The sequence below is a fragment of the Cyprinodon tularosa genome, unplaced genomic scaffold (genome assembly GCF_016077235.1).
Source record: "Cyprinodon tularosa strain WSP-4 unplaced genomic scaffold, ASM1607723v1 ctg293, whole genome shotgun sequence".
NCBI lineage: Eukaryota > Metazoa > Chordata > Actinopteri > Cyprinodontiformes > Cyprinodontidae > Cyprinodon > Cyprinodon tularosa.
Window position 1 is genome coordinate 672,200 of NW_024039000.1, and position 19,251 is coordinate 691,450.

General features: G+C 36.5%; 1 protein-coding gene across 2 annotated transcripts in view; it reads left to right on the plus strand.

Annotated features, from left to right (window-relative positions):
• LOC119787298 (frizzled-3-like) overlaps positions 1 to 19,142 on the plus strand; it is a 31,445-nt gene extending 12,303 nt beyond the window's left edge. The window contains exons 2-11 of one of the 2 annotated variants that reach the window (XM_038291078.1): positions 8,647 to 8,843; positions 11,640 to 11,942; positions 12,068 to 12,230; positions 12,338 to 12,637; positions 12,833 to 13,084; positions 17,312 to 17,460; positions 17,896 to 18,010; positions 18,636 to 18,799; positions 18,885 to 18,966; positions 19,003 to 19,142. In XM_038291078.1, the coding sequence (XP_038147006.1) occupies positions 8,647 to 8,843; positions 11,640 to 11,942; positions 12,068 to 12,230; positions 12,338 to 12,637; positions 12,833 to 13,084; positions 17,312 to 17,460; positions 17,896 to 18,010; positions 18,636 to 18,799; positions 18,885 to 18,966; positions 19,003 to 19,107 (1,830 nt within the window). In that variant the 3' untranslated portion in view covers positions 19,108 to 19,142. Of the gene's footprint in view, positions 1 to 8,646; positions 8,844 to 11,639; positions 11,943 to 12,067; positions 12,231 to 12,337; positions 12,638 to 12,832; positions 13,085 to 17,311; positions 17,461 to 17,895; positions 18,011 to 18,635; positions 18,800 to 18,884 lie in introns of both variants that reach the window. The other variant, XM_038291077.1, reaches the window with a different exon arrangement.
• Positions 19,143 to 19,251: the final 109 nt, after the last annotated feature.

A 19,251-nucleotide genomic window follows, 5' to 3' on the forward strand; every position in this document is an offset into this window, starting at 1 on the left:
GCAAAAGATGTTCCCAAAACGAAGATATTTAGATGCTGGAGTTATATTCACTTATTGTTAGTAGAAGGCATAAAGGTAGGACAGTCTGTGAAGGTTTTCCCAAAATAATTAGCTCCTTTCATTGTCGTCTAGCAAAGGCAGGGTGAACGACTCATCAAAGATAGTTTGAAGTCATTTCAGGCTCTATTACAAATTATTACATTAGCCGCCTCTTAGCATGGATAATAGCATCAAGACATCTGACACCTGATTGGGTTAAGATGACGCTCCCTTGACCTTTTCCTCCCATAACTCATTCAATCAGCCATTTTGTCTGTTAACAATACTTGTTCTTATATTTTTCTTAGCTAAAAAGTCTGGAGTTTCAGAATGCAGGATTATGTTCAGTTCATCCTTATTCTATACATTAGATGACCCAGTACCAAAACTGCAACAGTGTTTCTTCGTTAATGCATTTGGAAGATGCTTTATAAATGCGGTGAAGAAATCAGAAAATATGCATGAATATCAAAAAGAATAGGAAAACGGTAAGCTAATAATGAAATATTCAAATGGGAAATTAATAAAAAATAATTGCTACTCAACATCTAATTGTTTTATAGTTCCTGCTCCTTACAGTATATGGATACTAACATGGTTAACTTGTGTGTTGCACCAAACAGCCCTTAGAAATAAAAACAATTTTAATAAAATGTTACATATGCTTTTGTATAAACAATATTTTTATTTCAATGTTTTTTTCATTTATTGTCTATATTCAATTTCTCTTTATTCAAGATGTTAATTGGTTAAAGATAGTATTTGGGTAAAGCATTTGATATTATTATTTTTTTTATATTTAAGTGGTTTTTATTTATTTAGTTTCTTGGTAAATGCTTATTGTCAGAATCTTGGTCCTTCAATGTGCTTGAAGTAAACGAGCGATTCAGAACTTTTTTGTTTTTCTTTATCAGTGCAAGCTAAGACTAGATTTTTTTTTTTTTACTTGGTGGAAAATGCACATTACTCATCCTCCCTATCTTCAGTCTTAGAACAAATTTCAAAAGTAAAGAGATGCAGTCTGTGATATTTACAAATGTCATAAGGCGTAGAAATTACTTTAGGGGTCAACCTGAATCAAAATGATGAGACAGCCAGTGAACTTTTTCAACACAGCTAAAAGGTCTGCATGCATTCTTGGAATGAATTAAATAAGTTAATAAGCTGAGAAAAGTTTTCATGGCTTTATAGTTTCTGCTCAACAAAATGACAGATTAGTAAAGTGAGGGAAGTAAGTGAAAAGATAAAGGAAAGGCAGTTAAGGTGGACAAATGCATGTCAGTACATTTGCAAGGAGTAAATGAGAAGCGAGAAAAAAAAGAAGCTGAATACAGGAGAAAGAAGATGGGAGGAGAGGAGGAGGGGAAGTGAGCGTGAAGGGGAATGCCATTAAAGGCTTTGTTCAGTCCTCCTGACTGAACGTTAGACAGACATGGATAAACGAACAAATGTTCGTAAGGGAGTGAGACTGGAAGAGAACGGCGCGCCTTTCTTAACTGTCCTCCCCAAAATTAGAGGGAAAGCATCTGAATATCTGCAGCTCACCACAGGCCAACAAGCAGGCGCATCAACAAAATTGCTCTATTGATAGATTTGCCATGAACGCATTTCAGAATTTGCAACGCAAATTAAGTTAAAAGGTATTCTGTCAGTTTAAAATGGAGAGAAGATTGTATGAATAAATATGATCCAATGGGAAATGTAACTATTATATAACTAGGCTGTAACAACAACACACTTTTAGCACTACAGAGATGGAATGAGAGCATAGAAACTGGCGCTAATGCATTACAGCTGCATGATGTTAATAGTTTGAGCAGGGAAGCGAGATGGAAGCGAGCAAACAGAGGTATTATTGCTTCTGCTGCAGGAGAGAGGATAAAGGGTTTAGCTCTCGAAGTCAGTGGAGACAGGATGCTGCTGGGATATTATGCAGTAGCTACGAAATGGAAGTGGCTGATATGGTCTGACAGCATTTGGGCTGCAGGCTCTAAAGCTCTGATTTGAGAGTGAGCTGCGACAGAGATGGACTGAGACAAAGGAGTGTATGAAAAGTATAAGTCCAGATAGACTCGGGCAAGAGTGTCTTTTTTTTTTTTTTTTCTCAGCAAAAAAACCCAAAACATTGCTTTTTCTTAACTACCTTTCTAGTCATGAATAGATGTAATAATGGATGCTACCAAGTAGAGACGTTGCATCTCTGGCCTTTATGATTTTAAGATTTTGGTGGACATTGTGTAGTATGAGAGCTGCAGTCCTTTGGATTCCTATCTTTTTTTTTTTTTTTTTACTTTTTATTTAGTATTTTTTCAATTTTACATTAAAACAAGCGAACAGAGAAGGGCGATAAAAATACAGCAAAGGTATAACAGAGTCCGAGTTTAGTGAATGCAGGGGTCACACAAGTCTTAAAAAAAAAGGTTGTCGTTCAAGTCTTATTGAGGGTCAGTCCTTTCCGATTTGTGTAATCATACCACTTCCTCCACTGTTCTTTCAGGTATTTGTACTTGATCCTTAGGTGGTAGGTCATTTCCTCCATTGTGAAGATTTCCTCTACTATTAAAATCCATTGCGTTAGGTGTGGAGGGTCACTTTAAAACCATTTTCTGGTAATCGCTTTTTTAGCTGCCACTATCAAGATTTTGAGAAGATAGATGTCTTTCCGGTGTATTCCTTCACTCTCCAGCCAGCCTAAATACATTATTCGTGGGTCCTTGGGTATCTTGTATCCTATTATTTCTTCTGTAGCCTTACCAACTTGATCCCCGTAGGTTTGTATTTTTGTACATTGCCAAAATATATGAGAGTGACTGGCATTCATCTGTCCACATTGCCTCCAACATTGTTGAGTATGGAATAAATTCTTTTGTAATTGAGGTGTTATGAAGTAGCGTATTAAATTTTTCCATCCAAATTCCCTCCAGCCTCTGGAGCTTGTGGAGGAGTGTTGTGTTTTGCACATTGAAAGCCAGTCACTCCTTGACAGTTTCACTTTTAACTCTGCCTCCCATTTGGACTTTATATATAATGAGTTATTCCCATTTCGTTTTTGTAGGCTTTTATAAAGTTAACCTGTGGATTCCTATCTTACGAAATGTTTTAAATATGCAGTGTATGTTACAAGGTGGAATAAGAAGAAATCAGTCAAACATTCGGAGAGAATTGATTTGTTGTGGGAAGCTGTTTGTGAGATTTTACACCAGAGCCCAGGTCAGGATAGCTCTAATTAAAATGGGTGGATTGGTGCCAGTTCCAGACCTGTCTGTCCAAGCTTCAACACAAAAGCCTGTCACCTTGATGTGACCACAGCACAAAGCCGGTCACTGTTAAAGGAAGTGTGAGGTTCTCGCACGCCAAGCAGTCCTTCAAATCCATTTGACTCTCTAATCCACCGAGAAAAACTCCAAATCAGCCCCCCCCACCACCACCACCCCACATCTCTCTTTCTTCAGCCCCTCCTGCACTGACCAAACTATGAGACCACCTTCTGACACCCATCCCCCACCAATTCACACATGCTTTAAAAAAAAAAAAGCCAGACAATATAAATTTCTTAATGCCATTATCTGTGTTAGTGTGGCTGCTCCTATTTTTTTCTAAATTGTATCCACAAATCTTTCTTCCAAATAGATGTTATCTTTTTACAGTGGATGTTAACTTTCAATGCACACTAGCATAATGTAAATGCTTACAGAAATGTAAGCAAGGATTTACATTTTAAATTGAAACGGGCTACCTATAAATGGAATAGTACCTGTTTCTGCTTATAAAAAGCATATATGTCTAATATATGATGAAATTAAACTAGAAGCAACTAGAAGTAAACAAAAATAGGACGTTTTACATGAACAGTGTTTGCTATGCAAATTTTGAGTTGTGTTTTTTGTTTTTTTGACCTGAGAGTAATTGACAAAAAAAAAAGGTGGCTTACATATTTAGGTGTTTTCATTAACCAAACTTGCATTTAAACATCCGAACCATTCATGATAAATTGTTGCAGGCAGATATTGTTTCTATTTTTGGAGTGTATTTGGAAGCTAAATAAAAATATTATATTTATTGTCTGCTCATTTGTAGCCCCTAGAAGCGTCTATGTTGCTATTCATAGATAAATGCCCTTTTGCCTCCAGAGGGTCCAGATTCCTGCTTATCTTCCACAATTTAGAGTTTAGATCAGTTGGGAAGCTCTGAGAAACTTTTACTACATAGTGTCTACCTCACACACAGGTCGCCTCTCATCACTGCAGTCTCAGGGCTGTCTTCAAACACACAGAAATTCAGGAAAAAACTATTAACTTGTCAGAGATGGATGAAATGAATTTATTAAAATTTATGTAATAAATACATTTTAATCCATTTATTACATAACTCGAATCAGTTGGATGCAAATTTCCAAGGGTTGGTTAGAATAAGATTAAACTTTATTTTTTTCCTTATTTAATTTTTAGAAAGATATAAAAAAAAGACAAATTTTTAATTGTGGCATTTAAATATAGATTTTCAACGACTAAAATCTTCTAATGTGGTAGCTACAATGTCACAATTTCAATTTTCTCAGTAGGGATTAGGAAATACAAAACGGAATGTAGAAGAGAATTTAAAGAATTAAATATAAAATCTACTGATGTCCGACTTTTTGATTAAAATTTTAACTAAGCCAAAAATTACAATATTCAAATCTAAGATCATTTAAAATTAAGATAAAAAAGACTTCAAAAGTTGTAACAAAAATATAATGATGCTATAGTGTTTAGTTTCTACAAAAAATAATTATGAAGTACAAATGTAACACTGTTCATTTCAATTTTCGGTGCTGGTTGTTTGTAAGACATTTTTTCCTTCAGCACTCATTATCTACCTTTTTCCCTCTCTCCCCCTTAATTATCCCCTCACCCATTCTCACCCTTCTTTCCCATTGTATACATGATTAACAAGTGGAACCTAATTGCAGCAGCCATGATGGTCTACTTGGGAAAGCAAATCTGGCCTATCATCCGTGGGATATTGACAGGACTTGTCAAAAAAAAATGGTACAATAAAGAACTAACTTGTAAGAAATTAAGCATAAAAACTGTATGGTGGCCTTCTTGTGTTTTGCATTTTGTAATGTGATTTTATTACATCACAACCAAATAATTAAGCCTTTTTTATCGGGGGGTTGGTCAACCTGAAGTTGTAGCAGTCTCGTGCAAAACCTTTCTCATACATTATTTATTGTTAAACACACACAGTGTCAGTTTGTGATTCCAACATTATAATAATTGGGATTGCCTGAAGTATAACTGCTTACATTATGCAACTGTTAATTAGCAGACATAGTCCTTTTTTATTGTTTACATTTTTTTCTTTTTCTTTTTTTTTATTCCCTCCCCCTCCCCTGTGGAGAGTGGGAGTAAAGTAAAAGGAAGTTAATCCTTCTTTTGAGGCATAGGCAGACCAGTCAGAGGGGCTTTCTCCTCTCTGCTCAACTTTTTTTTTTAAAGAATGATGCTTCTTTTTAGTTTTATTCAATTTGATTAGCTTTCTTGAATAAAAAGCCAATTTTTCTTACTTCTAAATGTCTCTTTATATATTATCATTTGCTTTGTGTTGTTACCAGATACAAAGAAAAGCGTAGATTTGAATGGATTTTGAGGTCATGACATAGAAACAAACTTCTAGAATCTCATTGATTAAACCCATGAAATCGTAATTTTCTTTAAAGCATTTTTGGACCAGTGTTTCTGCCACAATCGACCAGTGTAGATCTCCTAATAGTGAAAAGCTTTGGAGGTATGGTCTTTGTTTCAAGGAGTTTGTGAAATTTTAGACTGTAATGTTAAAAAGTTTCAGCAGCGCATATAGTAAAGTAGATAGAAAGGAAAAGATGCGTGCGGCTGCATTTAGGGACTGTTTCAGTGGAGAATAGAGCCTGGGTTGGATTTGCCTGTGGAGTTCATTGATTAAACAGTTGGGTTGAAGATGGCATAATGTTGGTGTAATCCAAATGTTGCTTTAATCTTATATTAAACACAGACCTTATTCAAATTGTAACAAATTTCTTGGCTGTTGCCAAAACTTGTGTTCATTCTCAGAATCTGTCAAAGTCAAATATGTCCCCTTGTATTTTTCTACTGGATAGATATTAAGGAAGGAAAGGGTGAAAATATATTTAATTTAATCAGGCAAGTGCAGTACAAAATATATATTTTGCTGTATCAATCAGTGATCAAATCAAAATGGCAAAGATGCTTACTGACATTTTATGTTACAAATTTTCTGTGATTAAAGAAAAATAAGGAAAGTAAATGAAGGATATCATTAAATATGACCAGTTTTAGAAATAGTTAAGTGCTCAGAATGACTCCTTGGTGGTTCTTGTGAAGACTAAGGAGAAATAAAAAAGCAGATGGAGAGATCCTTGAAGGGGAAGGTATTTTACCGTGTTTTCTGTTTTAGTTTATATCTTCTCCTACCCATCCCCCATCATACTCTGCCATGATTTTTATGTTTGTCAGAGCCTGCTTTTGCCCTTAGGTAGAGCTTGGAGGCTTTTTTCCTTTTTAGCACTTGTCCATCACAACTGACATACTTAATGTCAGGCAATTTACTTGACTTATTCTTCATAGATAGCTGATTGGCAACCTCTTCCCCTCTCGTTCTGTAGCACAGTGAGGCCACTTTGTATCAGTATTCTCTTTGTAGTGAGAGATGGGGGGGCAATTGCCCTGACTGTCAGAATAATTGCATACAGCTAGCGGCCCACATGTGATTTCTACTCCAGACACGCAAACCTTCCTGCATCACGCACAATGAAAAACACTTAACTGGGACACACTCTAAATACGGGAAACATGCACGGAAGACACGAGCAGAATCAGGACGTGAAACAGTTTTCATGTGTAGTTTGATTATGGTGGCTTTTAAAAAGCCTCTGTACTTTAAAATGATAAACTCACAGGGGAGCTATTTGAAATGGGAGGGAGGTCATTACCTTGTGTGTGTATAGGGAATGGTCTTTGCAGGATTGACCTCTAGTGTCATTTCTGCTTTTTAACTTTCAATTGTCGCTGTTTTGTCACAGATCAGTGATTAAGACGAGAAGTGGAGCGAGTTATTTAAATCCCAAGTTCTTATGTTTTATAAGAACAAGACAAAAAAGAGCTCAAATGCTGATGTCGCAGTGTTTAGTCTGGACCTTAGTTAACCATTTTATACTTAGAATTAATTCACAGCAAATGTCAAACCAAAGGAGGGAAACAACCAAATATAAATAAACTGGCCTGGATTATTGAAATGATTTTAAATGCGTTGTAAACTACTTGAATTATTGACAGAAGACGGGGATTCTGTGCACGCCATTACTTGTTTCCATGCAATCCTGAAAACTATGTCACAGCTCATGCATCACTGCACCCATTTACTGGTATAGCTTCTCTCCCATCTGTGGATATAGAACACAGCAATTGAGGAACGATCAAAATATCCTTACAACCCCTCACTTCACAGTGGTGCACATATAAAACACACATACAAACCAAGTGATGCGTGAGGATTTGTCTATAAGTGCATACAACTGATTGTGGTCAAAATTTGGTACAAGTGCAGCTCTTTGTTGCATGTTCATTTTACATCTACACTCTTTAGTGATGAGTGGATAGGCACAGGTTGGTGTGAGATTATCACGGAGAAATATATGATATAATCTGAAACATTAGAGCATCAATTTTTTACTTAATTTGCTGCAGTTATATTTCTTATGTTGGTAATCAAGATACACAATTAAGCAAATACATAACGACAAAAATTGACTGCAGCTTTAAAAAAAAAATTATTTTTGTATAAAATCTTTTTTTATTTTTTTATTTGCTGAACAGCTGAGAAGAACACGCCTATAACAAGCTGATTCTAGATGCGGCAGCCAGTCTGCAGACATGCTAAGAGTTATGCCATCATAAAAAAGGGCTGCTGGATTTAGTTCCAGCAGTTTCCAAACTATAACTGCTGATTTTAAGACCGGGGATTGAAACCTTAATTTTTTTTATATTTAAGCAGACTTTTCAGTGTGATTTTCATCTTATTTATTCTAGGACCAAGTGATCCAAGAGGTAAAAAAAATCTAAGAGGTAGAATCTTTTAACTTTAGCATTCAGACATCTGATGTTTCTTTTATTGATACTTTGCCTTGATTTAAAATTAAAATCTCTCAATAGGATTCCAGCAAAATAACAGATTAGTCCAGCACCTGTTTATTTATTTGACAGTTAATAAATCAAGATTTTGTAAATATAAAATGATTCATGTCATATAAAGTGGTGATGTGATGCTCTGCAGTAAAAGTAGAGCTTTTATGCTCGGGTTTCTTCTCAGTCTGTTTCTATGGCTTTTGTAGATCAGACATGAACATGAAATAAAATTTCCAAAGTACACTGTTGTTATAAAGGTGTGTGAGAGATAGAGAGCATTGAAAATTGTCCCTTCTTAACTAAGGATATACCTGTAAAAACTAAAATCTGAAAATGCTTTTGAGATTAGGCTTAAAAATGTGTACTTAGTAGTTTGTTTCATAAAAGTAATTTCCGTTGGCTTATACTAAACCTTTTATTTTTTGTTCTTTTGGTTCCAAAGCCTTTTCATCCAATGGTAAACTTGGTGTGCAGTGCCGACCTGAGGATGTTCCTGTGTGCCCTATATGCTCCAGTGTGCACAGAGTATGGCCGGTTGTCCATGCCATGTCGAGCTATCTGCCAGCGGGCCAAGGACGAGTGTCATAAACTCATGGATATATTCGGAGTAGCTTGGCCAGAGGATATGGAGTGCAGCAGGTAAGAATGTAAAACAGTATCTACTGTTTTAAACTGGTTACATTTCTATAGCTATCTCAGACCTACAGTTCATCTGTGCTTTCTAACTTTGCTCCTGGTGGGCAACTTTTCCTGTGCGGCAATGAGAGCTTTTCAGCCTCTCTATTAGATTATTAGTTGGTTTTATTGTTTATGACCACACAGAATCAAAATGGAAAGTACAGGAAGTGAATGAGACATCACTAAGGAGAAAATCACAAATCAACACAAAGCAGATCTTTGTTCCTACTTTTAATAAGGATTGCCTGAAGCTGCATCACTAAATTAATGCTTCTCTCATCTTTCCAGTTTGCACTGAAGTTTCATCTAGATTCTCTTTAAATGTTGGGGCTTATTTAATTTAACCTGTTGAGCAGGAGCTGGGCATGACTGTAAAAGAGGTCAAAGTTAGTGTCACTGGCTGCTTGGTGAACAAAAAGGACAGGGTACTAGTGAAATAAATCAAAGCCTAAATCAACATGTCCCATATAATTTGGTTCGTTTGCTCATGTTTATAAAGACAAGCATTTCTTTCACAGTAACGGAAATGCTTGACGACACTCAAATCGAATTAAGACAAACTGGATCTGTATGACATGGCTGGAAAAAAAAACAATATTTATATTTCAAACACTTTTTGTGTAGAACATACATTAATAACTTCCTCTGCACAGTTATTTTCAGATTTAAGTTGTAAATTTGTCATTCATATGATATTTACAATGTCCTTAATTTTATTCCTGCTCATAGTTGGAGAGTACAGGACAGATCAAGTGAAAGTCTTAGTTTCTATTTCTTAATATCTTGTTTTTTTAAAGCCAACTTTCACTTTGTGTTGATTATAAGGTCCAAGGTAAAAAAAAAAAAAGTTATTACTGTCTTAATGAGAGGACAGGTGTCTAATTCTCAAGCTCTTAGAATCAGATTTTTGTAGATTCTTTTCATATTAACTGATTTCACATTTAGGGAAATAACAATAAATGGAAAATGTAACGTTAGAGATGCTGATGATATTTGAGAATGCTGATAGTGTTGTGATGCTAAAGTTCATACAACTTTACAATGTTTACGAAGTGATTGATCGAGTTTCTAGGAGAAAGGATAAATATCTGAAAGCCTTGGGTGAGAAACTGGCATCCTATTTAATAATTATTAATCTTTGCTGGCATATATTTATGGCAGCTTGTTGAAAAAGAATAATTAGGAGGGAAAAAAAGTCAGCATTTGGACTTCTAACGTTTTTTCTCTTGATGCTTGCGGACAAGTGTCAGCCCTCTAGTTTATTCAAACAACTGTGTCACCATGAGAACCGGTAGTGTTTTTTTAAAGCCATTCAGCAAGTGTGCATATATTATTTTTGATTAAAAAAAATAATCTTTGAAAAATTAGATGTAAAATAAATAAATTAAATAATTCATACTCTTCTAAAGAATGGGGGAGGATTCAAATTAAAGCTATAAACCATACGAAAAATGACTGAGCAGCAGAACATTTCTCTATTAGGACAATTCATAATGCTGCACATAAAACAAGAAACAATATAGGAAAGCAAAAGTGAAAAAGGAATTGCAGTGGCATAAAGGTACTAAAGTAATAAATATGAATGATTAAAGTTATAATTCCATAACTAAGTTATGGAATTATAAAATACGAAGTTGGAATAAAAACTAAAAACTATTAATGTTTATATAACAGTTAAAGAAAATTTTTTAAAATCTCGATTTAAAGCAACTAAGGGTGTCATACTTTTACAGTTTTCTGGTGTGGTTCCAGATTAGTTGAACATTTAAGGGCCAAACTTGATTCACTAACAACAAGTCTGTAATAGGGCTGAGCAATAAATCGATACCGATGTATCACGAAAGACACCCAAACATTATCAATAGAAAATACGTCACCTAACATGTTCAATAGTTCCACTGAACTATTATTAAAAAAAACTATATTATGGGGGATGTAAGGGAGAAAATAATTTAGCTTCTCGACCTCTTATGACCAAACTAAGCAGGGTTGGTAGTAGGGCTGACCGGTTTTTGAGGTTAAAGGTCATGTTTAAATAGGGTTATAGTTTAAACTCAGGCTTCTACTCCTGTTACTTATATCGAAAAGGTAAACAAAATCCCAATTAATAATAAATTATATTGACTGATATGAAAGTCTTCTATCATGATACATTTGTCAGACATAATTGCACACCCCTATTCAGTAATGTATTCTAGTGCTAAACCTTCAATGAATTATAGACTAACAGAAGTATTTTAAAGTCTATATTTGTGATTAACTTTTAGACTGAAAGGGCTCCTATTTTCCATCTCCCTCAATGGTGTTGTAGAACATTAACAGAAAGTTATGGTGAATTTTTATTCATAGGAGGGGTATGAATCACCTCATCTTATGATGGAAGGAAAGTGAATACCCAGATTTAAACAGGTTAAAGAAAGGCAGTCAGCCTCAGCAGATTCGTGCTCACACTTAGACTGGTTCTCCTGGAGGTTTCTTCCTGTTAAAAGGGAGTTATTTCTCTCCACTGTATCTACATGCATGCTTGGTGTGAGGGATTGTCTTCGAGTCGATGACTCGAAGCAATCAGCTGGTTTTCCTTAGAACACTTTGAACCAATCTGACTGTATTATCTGGTTGCCTTGAGATTACATGTTTGTGAATTGGCACTATATAAATAAACTGAACTTAATTGAATTGCCTGCATGAAAATTTAAATCTCTGAGATGATTGTGGCAGATCAAGTTTTATGATCTGACAAAGTGTTTGATTATCCAGGTTTCCAGAATGCAATGAGCCTTACCCTCGCGCAGAGGACCTGCTGACAGGCTCAGAACCCACCGATCAGTCATCCATGACGGTCCAAAGAGATTATGGTTTCTGGTGTCCCCGAGAGCTCAAAATCGACCCCGACCTGGGCTACACCTTCATGGGAAGGAAGGACTGTTCAGCTCCCTGCCCATCCATGTTCTTCAACCAGCAGGAGCTGACCTTCATCCGATACTTCATTGGAGTGGTCTCTATTGTTTGTCTCTCTGCAACGCTCTTCACTTTCCTGACATTTCTCATTGATGTTACAAGGTATATTTTCTCTACCTAACATTTTACTTAAATCAAAATGAAAGTTGATCTCATATATGCAGATCTAAAGTTGTGAAATATAACCAAAATGATTAAGAAAAATGAATCTCCTTGTCTGTCAACAGGTTCCGATACCCTGAACGGCCAATCATCTTCTACGCTGTGTGTTACGTCATGGTGTCGCTGGTCTTTTTCCTGGGTTTCCTCCTAGAGGACAGAGTAGCGTGCAATGCAGTGAGCCCGGCCCAGTTTAGAGCTTCAACCATCACACAGGGCTCTCACAACAAGGTCAGATTTTAAATGATTAACCATTTAAATATTTTCCTTTTCATCCTATCAGACATCAGCTTCCTTCCACATCATATAAAAACAGAACTTTTTTTTCCCCCTCTCAGGTATGCACACTTTTCTTCATGATCCTGTACTTCTTCACCATGGCCGGCAGCGTGTGGTGGGTCATACTGACAATCACTTGGTTCCTGGCTGCTGTGCCTAAATGGGGCAGCGAGGCCATTGAGAAGAAAGCCCTCCTCTTCCACGCTGTGGCCTGGGGCCTCCCTGGAGCCTTGACTGTCTCCCTGTTGGCCTTGAATAAGATAGAGGGAGATGGGATCAGCGGAGTGTGTTTCATAGGGCTGTATGACATCGATGCCCTGAGGTGGTTTGTTCTGGCACCGCTCTGCTTCAATGTGGCGGTGAGTACAGTTAGAAGATAAATGGTGAAAGGAATGAGTGGGAGAGGATAAATGATGGATGGAGGAAGAGATAAAGTGGTGAATGATATCTTAGAAATGTGGACATCTAAAAGTACTCTTTCAGAACTAATAGCTCATTTTAACCGTGCAATATCTGTCTGAGTGCCTTCTTCTCTTACTTCATTATTTCCTCAGGTTGGCGTCTCCCTGCTTTTAGTGGGAATTGTTGCTCTGAATCGGGTGCGGATGGAGATTCCATTGGAGAAAGAAAACCAGGCCAAACTAGTCAAGTTCATGATTCGAATGGGTGTGTTCTCTGTTCTCTATCTTGCCCCTTTATTCACAGTGATTGGGTGCTACATCTATGAACACACGTATCGCAGCATTTGGGAAACGACGTGGATGGATGAGAACTGCAGGAGGTATCACATCCCTTGCCCATATAAGGTAAAGAAACAATGTGATTGCTCAACACTGCAATGAGAAACTCATCTTTTTCTAACTTAAGTGTATTTCGTTTTAGTCTCAAAGTCTCCGAAATTGCTTGATAAATAATTCAAGACTGATGGAAGCCAATTCTTTTTTTAACCATTACATGTTGTTTTTTGTAATCTAGTGTGGGTTTGGCTATGAAAATGCCTGGCTTTCTAAAAAAAATGTATTAAATTTATTTGTGATTTCAAAAAGAGGGCATTTAGTTTCCCTGTAGGGGATGATTGGTGTTTCTTCTTTTTTTTATGAATAAGGAATTATTGTATTTACTTTGATTAACTTAATCTATCATTAAATGTCTTTGTTGATCTAAAAACAGTCAAGTGGTACAAAAAAGCAAAAACTAAAAAGGCGTTTTCAATTAACTTTATGTGAAATATTAAGGTCCAAAATTCAGTCTAATGGATAATTCCTGCCTTTAGAGGCAGTAATCTTTGTTCAAATTTGTAAGTTTGTAAGATTAGGGGATCTCCTTTTAGTTTTGTTCTTTTTATTCAGGAATTAAAGTTCAACTAGAATCAATGCCAAAATGAACCAGTATTTTTTAATAAAGATTGTAAGAGGAATGAACTAGATTTGGCAGTCATTGGAAATTACGATTCAGTAACTTTCATAAACCAACAAAAGACAAAAACTGAAATTGACAAAAAGGAAAATCATTGTAATTTACAATTACAAACTAAAGAGATGCCAGATAACCTGACTACCACAACAGACGCAGATTATTTGGTCTTAAAACAAGATGCCCAAAATGCACACGTGCTATTAGTTGTGTGTAAAGACTGGTATTTAGAAAAAAACATTTTTGAGATCTTTGCAAAGTTAGATACGCTGGTATCTAATATCTGATATTCTATCTGATATTCTGGACCTCTTGTGTTAATTCTCCTTAATTTTAAAGCAAAATATTTGTATAATGAACTTTAAAATCTTAGATATTTATGCAATACATATGCTTCTTCATCATCCTGTTAAAACCAGAGATTATAGCAACTGTCAGTCGTCGCAGTTTAATACTGAATAAAAAAAAGTTCCTCTATGAATTTGTGACAAAACACAAATATGGGATATATGAACTGCTGTTATGACCCTGAGGGATGCACAGGGAAGTCAGCACATCCACCAGTTTTAAAGATGGAATCTAAAAACAAGGCTGCAAAAGTCCCATTTTGCTAAAGGGGAAAAATGCAGCAGAAAATAAAATCCCAATGTTTCAAAAAGAAATGCCCTTTAATAAAATTCTGAAAACTTGTGCAACACCATTTATTGCACAGCATTTGTCATTTCATTAGCGGTGTTTATAGTATTGCCGCTGCAAAGAACTCTACATGCAATATGTAGGATATGTCTGAAATACTAGTCATACAAAAAGACATGATAATACTTTGTCTATTGTGTTAGATGAACATTTGATACTAAAAAAAGGTCCAGATACAGTTATAATATTCAGCAAAAGTCTCAAAATGCTATGTCCCCTAATAAAGCCTAACATCAGGCTACAGGTGTCAAATTATTTTAAAGTTTTATTATGTTGTGTGTTAACTGATTAATCTTCTTTACCTGTAGCTGTGACTGCTGGTTTACTTGTTGAATTATGGTTTCTACAGTTTCTGTGGCTTAGAAACATTTAGCCTTAGTTTTAAATAAAAATTTACTTATTTGGAAATATTTCCAGATGGAGAAAAAGACAGGAGTACTGCGATCGGTTAAAGAGGCATTTAAACACCTATTATTGAATTTAGATGTTTTTTATGCTAGATTTCATGCTGAAATCAAAATAACCATGTTAGGGAGAGCATTATTGTATTTTATTTTAAATCTCTATGTGAAAACCAAGATGTTTTATCTTCCACCTGCCCATGCAGATATTTTTTTATCTTTTATTTTTTTTCAAAACCATTACAGTGTTGTTATCCCCAATTTAGACTCAAAAGTGAATTGTGCTATTCTAAGCTATTCATTGAGTCAGAGGTCTGTGTGGGCGCTGCTGTGATTAACAGACCCTGGTAGGTGAGAGTGTGTGCGGCTGAGTGAGGAGATATTTGCGGAGGAGTCAGGAGTGCTGTACGCATCATTAGCTCACCTAATTCAGCTCTCTAGACCGACTCTCCCCAAAAACTACAATCTTTGTTTTCCTCCAGCCTTCTTTGTCTCCTTGTCTTACACCCTTTCAGTTGTTTTTCCCATTTTCAGGTCTCCTCCTTCTTCCCTTCTCCTCCCTTCTCAGCTGGTGTCTCTTTCTTTCAGACTTTCTCAGTCATGCTCTGCTGGCTGTTGTCTATGAGGGCTTTGTAGCGCTTATGAAGAGCAGTAGGAGGGCAGTGTTTTTATACTGTCTGCTGCTAAATTATTGACCAGAAAAATGCCCCCCCCCACCCCCCAAATTGTGCACATTTTAAATTACATTACACAAGTGTTGGCCTCCAAATGATGAGCCACATGAGCACATGGAGGCAGGTGCAAATGCTTATCTTACTAGTGAGTTTGTGACCTCATGCTTCTTGCTGTTTTAGCTGTGCTATTCCCTCATATCTGGGTGTCATTCAACCTTCCCCTAAAGTAGCTCACATGTGCAAAGATTTATTGATGGACCGAATTGTTTTGCCTTTGAAAAATTTGATATTATGTTTTATTGAAGACAACATACCTGAACAGTTTATAGATATTAATATTACTATCTATAATATATATATATATAATTTTTTTAAGCATATTAAAACAAAGCTCCAAAGCTCTTTTTTTATTTTAGGTTTTAAAATAGAAAATATCCTGAGTTTCTTTTTGTGTGTTGAGATAATGAGGCCAGAGGTCTTTAATGCACCAGCTCCTCTTGTGATTACATTTTCTTTGTTACATAACTCTAAACTGTAGGATTTACTTTTGGCTCATTTCCAGGTTTATTTTCCAAAGTCAACAATGTGAACAAAGAGCAGTCTTTGTTTGAATTAGGAAATGCACTAATCAGTCAGCCAGATAAATTCTGTCATTTTGCTTTGATCAGCTGGTATTGGTGGTCAGCTGGTTAAATACTGAAGGCTGAATTGATTTTTTAACTCCATAAATGCAGGAATAATCTATTTTTAGTATAGAAATCCCTCAAAGGAAATCGGATGTTGACACATTTTGAGTTCAGTTCAAATGTTTAAAAAGTTTACACGCTTCCATGCAAAAATTTGAACAATCTTGTAATTCCTTGATTTTCAGGTGGATCCATCTCTATTAAAGTACCTGAATTAGATTTGTCGTCCGTTCTGTTGCAAACCTCTTAAAACAATACGTGTTTTTTTAGTTCTCATTTTGAAGGAAGGATAAAGATGGGGACGTTCTTCACTTTTGCCGTTTTAAATCTTGCTCAGATAATCTTATTTTAAAGCCAATCTATCATGTTTCTGTTTCTTGCTTATTTGATAGCAACAGCTTGTGCTTTCTTCTATACTCTAAGCAATCTGAGATATATTTTAATAACAAAATGTTCCAATGAATATTTTTCAGTTGCTCTAGTTCCAGTAAGCAAGAAATATCTGGTGCTGCCTGAAGACATCCTCTCTTTAGGAGTTTATGTATATCATGAAGGGAAAAGCATCATGAAATGTTAAAGATCTCAACAGCTCACCATTTAAAAACAAATAGGTCTAAAAATCACATTTGCTCTATACAATGTTTTGATTTTTAGCTCCTAACAATTGAGTAAAAGTTAAATTAAAATCTGTTGAGAAAAGCTATCACGATATCCAGATGTTTCAGTGAAGTGAGAGAAAAAAAAAGGAAGTTCAAATTATTTTCTGGAATTTCTATGTAATAAATAGATCTGCAAAGCAGAAGGTTGGATCTAATAAACTCCTGCCCTCTACAGGGAGCTGTGGCTAAATTCTCATTCTGTAAAGATAAAAGAAGCTGCTGTTAAAGCAGTTTGAAGTTCAGCTGTTGGAGCAGGTGGGGTTTTACTTGGATTTGCGCTCGTCTTCAATCATCCTGAATGACTGACTAGGATCAAAACAAATGTCAGGGCTTAATACTTTGGTCATCTTGGTCTCTTGTTTCAGTGGTATTCAGGTTCCCAGGTCTTGAGAAACCTTGAGAAAATAATCAACTTGACAAATGCTTTATGATTGAACACCCCTGTCTCTACAAAGCTGACGGTCTCATTGAGGAGCTAATGGTTTAATATTTTCACCCCTGCAGGTTGAGGAGACCAGCAAACCAGCTATGGTTCTGTTTCTCATCAAATACTTGATGATGTTGGTAGTTGGGATTCCCTCGGTTTTCTGGGTCGGCAGTAAAAAGACATGCTTTGAATGGGCGAACTTCCTGCATGGACGCAGGCGCAAAGAGTAAGCAGTCTGAAGGTTCACGTTTATAATTCTCCATATTATCACCCAAATGCAGCTTTTGAAGACATGTGCTACAAATATGTAAAATTGTTTAGTAAAAACATTTTTTTTTCTATTCAGCAGAATTTGGGTTAAATTTAGAAAATGGATGAAATGAGATGTTTGTTAAAATAGGAGCGTTTATCAGTGGATAGGAGTGGAGGCTTTACTCTTATAGGATTTGATGGTCACAGTACATTATTAGGATATAGAAAAACTATTATATTGATTAGATTCTTACATAAAAATACTCTTTTAAACCTGGAGAAATGTTCTCTGTGTTTATTCCCATACATCTAACTTCACTATCCGTTTTTTATTTCTATCCTCCACACATTTCTAAGGTCCTAAGGATTAATAGAAATAAACACATCCTCCTGTCTGGTCTCTCTGCAGCAGTGGGGTGAATGAGTCCCGTCAGGTTCTGCAGGAGCAGCCAGACTTTGCTCAGTCTCTACTGCGGGAACCAAACACCCCCATCATAAGGAAGTCAAGAGGGACCTCTACTCAGGTAGGACTGTAGTCTGGAGTCTCTGTCAGGCTGCAGGAAGAAGCTGAAACTGTTAAACACAGTATGGTCACAGACTTCAGGACACACATTAACAAATCTACGTTGGATTTTTTCAGATATTCAGACAAACAGGAGACTGAGGATTTAATTCAATTCAGTTTATTTATATAGAGCCAATTCACAACACAGGTCATCTCAAAGCACTTTACAGTTCAACCAGATCATACAGTCAAATCGATTCAAAGTTTTTTATCTAAGGAAAACCAGTTGATTGCATCGACTCATTGATTCAAATGCAATCCCTAATTTAGAAGTTAGTATATCATGTTTTTTTTTAACAGGCTTCCCCAATATTTAGGGACCACATCAGAAGCTTTCTTAGAGGTCAGACATGTTACAAACATCTCCACGTCTTCTGTAAAATCTATTATGCTTCACGTCAAGGGTTAAAAGATAATATTTGGCTTACATGTCTAGATAGTAAAGGAGCGCTTCACGAGAAAATGCTAATAATTGTAAATTTCATTGCCGTTAACTGAAATCAGCGGAGTTTAAAGATGTACTGATTTAAATGTAATTTCGATCATGCTTGTTTATTTTAGACAATGTATGAAATTTTCTGCAGGGCACCTCCACCCATGCATCCTCCACCCACTTGGCAGCTTTAGAAGATCTGGATGAACCCATTAGGACTCACCATGGACACCCCACATCAACCAGAAGCAAGCCCAGCAGTGTTCACAGCAAGGCCAGCTACCACGGCAGCCTGCGCCGCACTCGAGATGACAGGTAGATCAGAAAATTCGATGCTACCGCATCACTCCCTCAGCACCTTGCTTCTGTCCTCACTCCTGTGAATCTCTGCATCTCTTAGGAGTGATTCTTTAGCTCACCGTGGCACACCGGACCGCAATCTCCATGGCAGCATGCCCCGGCTCAACCATCCACTCTCCACTCACAGCAGCCTGCATAAGATAGACAGCTACTCGAGGCACAGCAGCCAGAGGGATATATCAGAGGCTTCGCCGACCCTCATCACCCATGGAACCATGGGTAGTGATGGCCAAGCTGCTGAGAAGGATGGAACCAATGCCTGAAGGGTCCTTCAACAGAGGAATACTGAAAGGATTAACCTCCCCATTCATGGTATTTGGGCTCAAAGCGCAGAGGGGTGATATGGGATGACTTCAGTTTCACTAGAACTAATCCACGACCTTTAGACCCGTTATCATTTTAGGTGT